This window comes from Limulus polyphemus, unplaced genomic scaffold (assembly GCF_000517525.1).
Source record: "Limulus polyphemus unplaced genomic scaffold, Limulus_polyphemus-2.1.2 Scaffold6677, whole genome shotgun sequence".
NCBI classification, from domain to species: Eukaryota; Metazoa; Arthropoda; class Merostomata; order Xiphosura; family Limulidae; genus Limulus; species Limulus polyphemus.
The window spans coordinates 1-5,407 of NW_013672287.1; the positions used below are offsets into that span (position 1 = coordinate 1).

Sequence of the window (5,407 nt, forward strand, 5' to 3'; positions counted from 1 at the left end):
TCGAGATCACGTGACAATTCTCACGCTCTCTTGTTTCTAGAACTATCCCGTATCTTGGCGAATGGTCTAGTATTTACTAGTAGGGTAGGCTGGTATATATATAAGAGGGGAAACGTGACGCGGTAAGGGGAAGGTAATGTGTGTGTAGATAGTGAGTAATTGAACTGCAGTCACAGCGTATTGTTGAAGTTAACGTTCGTTCGTTACAGTGTTGTTTTAGCGCGAGTATTGAGATTAAGTGTATCGGTAAAGTTGTATTCGGAAATAATAAACCAGTTTTATTAAGTAAAGACTTGTGTCGTTAAAGTTTCGTTGGAACGAAGTTACGGAAAAATTAATTAACAAGCGGAGACGTAACAATATTAATATTCTTCTATAACACAGTGAATATTCCACAATAAATATATTATATTAATATTCTTCTATAACACAGTGAATATTCCACAATAAATATATTATATTAATATTCTTCTATAACATAGTGAATATTTCATAATAAACACAATATATTAAAATTGTTCTAAAATACAGTGAATATTTCAAAATAAACACATTATATTCACATTCTTCTATAACACAATGAATATTCCATAATAAACACTTTAATATTAAAGTTACTAAATCGATGATAATATTTCATTAAATAGTTAAGAGATATTTATTTTATAACTTACCACTTCGTCATTTGTATTTCTGTTCAGTAAATAACAATGATCTATTTTTGTGCCATTGTCTACTGTAGTATTATCAATCATGAGGGAAAAATTTGCAACTTCAACAGTTGTGTTAAAGGTGAGGTCAAGCCCTTGTTTCACGACCAAAGGTCCTGGTCGAAGCACGAAACACACGATAGAGATAGTAAAATACACCAGAAAGATAGCAAACTGACGGTAAAACCTGTTGATTATTAAATTAATTAAATAATCTTTTAAGGAAATAGCATTCATATGTTGAAAAAGTTTACATATGCAAGCTTCTATGTATCGTTGAAAGACGTGAGCTGTTCATATTCAGGTCGTCCAGCCAAGCTTCTGTCTGTTTTCATCAGGTCAGTGTGTTTGTGTTGGTGATAGGGTTAAAAATTCGAAAATAATTTTAGGAAAATATAAAATACACATAGATATTTTTAATACCGTGACCAGCTTTAGTTTGAAAATGTGTTTTGTAAATCAATTTAAAATAGCAGAGTTTCAACCCGTATAGGAGAAAGCCATCTTCAGGCAATATATATTATTAACAATACTTATGTTTATCATACTGTTCTAATGTGTCCTGTCATTGGGAGAGTTCTTTTGGATTATTTGGTAAAAATTATGCCAAGGCGAATCCACGTAAAGATAAGGAATTAATATATTTCTTCAATAATTCTTGCTACAGGCTACATTTACGTGTAGGCCTAACTACACAACCAATGTTTCAACAAAAACCCCGATACTAATCTACGACTAATTTATTATATTTGTAAACTTACTTGTATAATCAGGCCCGTATGCAGAATATTTGAAAGAGTGGTTTCTAATTTGTGAGGTAGAAAACTAACACATCTTGTGCAAAACACAATTAGCATGTAAAGCGTACTAATGCTACGGGGATCTGGAGGCATGCCCCCCAAAAAATTTCCAAAACATAAGTGTTATGAGATTGAATCTAGAAGCAATTTTGCATGAAATATAGCTTAAACAATTACATGGGTGTTCACATAAATTCCACAAACATCCAAAACGTTAAGTACTATAAGCAGCTGTGCTATAACTATATAAACATATTTTTGTTCGAAACCCTCTCGAAACTCCCTGTGTACGTCGTGATAATTTCCTCACTAAAGGATCGATTAAATACGTTGATGAATTCACTTAATGAATCGTAGACAAATAACTCTCACTGTTTAAGCCACTAACGTATACTAAACTGATAAACTCATTGACTTGTTAATACACTGATTCTGGTATTTATATTGTTCCCTTATATCTACATAGCACGGGAACTTTCTAGATTTTACAGAGGTTTTACTTCAATGTAATGTCCAGATATATTACATTATCATTACGTAACTACACGTGCACTTTAGCAAACAAATTTCTAAATTTAAATATTAAAAATATAGCTTACAACAGTACATTGCGTAAAGGTGGCACTCCTATGACCTGAAACGTCCCAATTTTAAAATTGCCTAAAAACATTTACACCGTGAAGCTGGTCATGATATTAAATTTAATATTCCAAAAATATTAATAATAAAAACAAAGGCATCGTTTCTGAATGACATGTATCATATTTAGTTAAAATAAAAATAACAGATATTTTGTAACTGGAGTTCAAAAACATAAACATTGTACCCGCCTCCTGAAAACACACAACATACCTCAAATAAAACAAAGGGTTAGATATTTATATTTATAACCCATGCCAAGTCAGATTAATTCCTGAGCTTTGTTATACATACTTTGTAGCCGAATGTCATGTCAGATAACATCTGAACTTTGAGATACACTCTTTATAACTTCGTGTTATGTCAGAAAATATCTGAACTTTTAGATACACACTTTATAACCATGTATTATGTTATAGTATGCATACTTAATTAAATAAAGTCAACATAATTACTCGAAACTTTTAGAATAAATAAAGCAGAACTTGTTAGCGACCTACTAAGATATACACATTTTATCATTGTCAGACTCTTTCGGACGTGTTTAACCACGAAGCAAAACAGGTCAGGATTTTTAAAATCTTTTTGTTTCTTTTCTATTTTTTTACTAGCTATTACGCCCCCAGTGGCTCAGTGGTACGTTCGCGGACTTATAACGCAAAAAATCGGTTTTCAATACCCGTAGTTGGCACAGCACAGATAGCCCATTGTGCAGCTTTGTACTCAAATTTAAACAAATTAGCTGATTCGTGTTGGAAAACCTTATGTCCAGTGAAAGATTGTGTTTTGTTTATACCTTACGATTTCGAGTGTTGGTCATGAACTCACACGGACTACACGGTCAGATCAGAAACATTCAGGCACAGTCATTCTTAATTTAGAACTACTGACCAGAGCAAGGGACAACTAGCTAGCGATATCCACATCCTATGCAGCTACTCTGGATCAAATAATCGAATCGACTGTCACGTATATAATGACCCCACAGCGAAGAACGTTCAGCGTACACTTCGAGGTTCGAACCCCGAACCTCCCATTCCGCAAACTTCACGTTAACAAATAGGCCATACCCAACCCTCTTATGATTTTAAATACAGAATGATAAACTTATCAGTACATATATATATTATATTGTAGAATGTGTAATTTATCAGTTTTATTTCATGTTACTGAGGGCTTTTACAAACATTGGTCGTTTTAAGAGATCCGCATAATGTAACATTAAACAATTCTGAATGTGACATAAATGTTTAAAATTTAAATAATATTAAACAAGTGAATCGAAGATCTTCAACAAAGAAGATCTGACGTATTTAGGATAAAAATATATAACAATGGAAAACCGCTCACCGAAATTTGACAAAACTATTCCATTTGGCATTGAGAAGGTCAACCAGTAACCCCTCCAACATTTCCAGGTGTGTAAAGTTATCCTAAAGACAGGTACGAAATAGACACATTAGCGGTACTTAACTATATTTCGAAATTATATAATAACATTATTAAAATTAACAAAACTAAACAGTTAGGACTTATTTAAGTCTGTCCTATAATTACACGATAATCGATGTATGGAGTAATTTATAAATAAAAACAATTATTAAAATTAAGCGTTGACAATGTAAAACACATATCTTCAGGAACTAAATTTGCAATGTCATCTACCTATAACTGTTTCTTGGCCTTTCCTCAAGCAATGCACATTACAAGATCAGACGCATGGATTCTAAGTTATAAGGTAGCCCATTACTGCGATCCAGTAAATTTATTCGTAACTGACATCTTACGTTAGCGCACAGCTGTAAATCTGCGGACTTGTAACGCTAAAAACCGGGTTTCGATACCGTGGTGGGCTCAACACAAATAACCCATTGCGTAGCTCAACTACAAACAAATTAGGCAAAGTGAAATGTTTATATCATTAAAGATTATACTTATTTACCAGCAGCTTTATTTCTTACGGCGGCAGTTTTATTTTTATTTTTTGTCGTCGTACTGAATGTTTACCATAAAATGCCACAGTCTGGCCACATACTGTTGCTGATTTCGAGAACTGAATGTGCTTTTTATATTGTTGGCGAATGCTCTAGTATTTACTAGATATAGGGTAGTCTGGTATATAAAAGAGGGTGACAACGTGACGGGAGAATAATGTGTGTGTAGATAGTGAGTAATTGAACTGCAGTCACAGGGTATTGTTGAAGTTAAGGTTCGTTCGTTATAGTGTTTGTTATAGCGCGAATGTTGAAAATAAGTGTATCGTAAAGTTGTATTCGGAAAGAATAAACCAGTTTTATTAAGTAAATACTTGTGTCGCTAAAGTTGCGTCGGAACGACCTTACGGAAAGTTAATTATCCAAACGGAGACGTAACAAATTGGTGTCAGAGAGTGGGACAAAAAAAAGAAAAAAGAAATGGAAACGAGAAGCGGCAAATCAAACTACAGCTTAGCAGATTTGATGGCAGCAATACAAGAACAGCAAAAGAAACAAGAAGAGAGACAACAACAGTTGCAAGAAAACCTGCAACAATGGCAGCTCGAACAACCAAATAAACAAGAAAAGAAACAAGAAGAGAGACAACAGTAGTTGCAAGAAAACCTGCAACAGTGGCAGCTCGAACAGCAAAATAAACAAGAAGAGAAATTACAGCAGTTGTTGGAGGAAAAAGAAAAGAAACAAAAAGAACGAGAAAATAAACAAGAAGAGAGATTACAGCAGTTGTTGGAGGAAGAAGAAAAGAAACAAGAAGAACGAGAAAAGAAACAAGAAGAAAGACTACAGAAGTGGCAAGAAAACCTACAACAATGGCAGCTCGAACAGCAAAATAAACAAGAGAGACAACAGCAGTGGCTGGAGGAGAAAGAAAATAAACAAGAAGAGAGACTACAGCAGTGGTTGGAGGAGAAAGAAAATAAACAAGAAGAACGAGAAAGGAAACAAGAAGAGAGAATACAGCAGTGGCAACTGGACCAAGAAAGGAAACAAGAAGTACAAATGGGAAATATTAGTAAATTTAAAAGCGAATTAGATACGTTAACAGACGATCTATTGTCTTTTACACAGGGAGGATACATTGACCATCGACTTAATCAGCCCCAGACAATGGCAAGCCCCCTTATAGAGCCCGCAGCTAAAACTTAATGCAGACATATTCAGTCCCGCTAGAAGTCACATCCCAGTATATGAATGTCAGTAATAGGAGTGATCCAGTGCGAAGGAAGCCACAAGAATTCGATGGGAAGGCACCGTGGGAAGC

At 34.3% G+C, this 5,407-nt stretch overlaps 1 protein-coding gene across 1 annotated transcript in view; it reads right to left on the reverse strand.

Moving 5' to 3' along the window:
• Positions 1–670: 670 nt before the first annotated feature.
• Positions 671–5,407, reverse strand: part of LOC106473959 (transient receptor potential cation channel subfamily V member 5-like) — a gene marked incomplete at both ends in the record, with an annotated part of 41,711 nt that continues 36,974 nt past the window's right edge. The window contains 2 exons of the mRNA XM_013934648.2: positions 671–897; positions 3,500–3,582. Coding sequence (XP_013790102.2) covers positions 671–897; positions 3,500–3,582 — 310 coding nt within the window. The remainder of the gene's footprint in view (positions 898–3,499; positions 3,583–5,407) is intronic.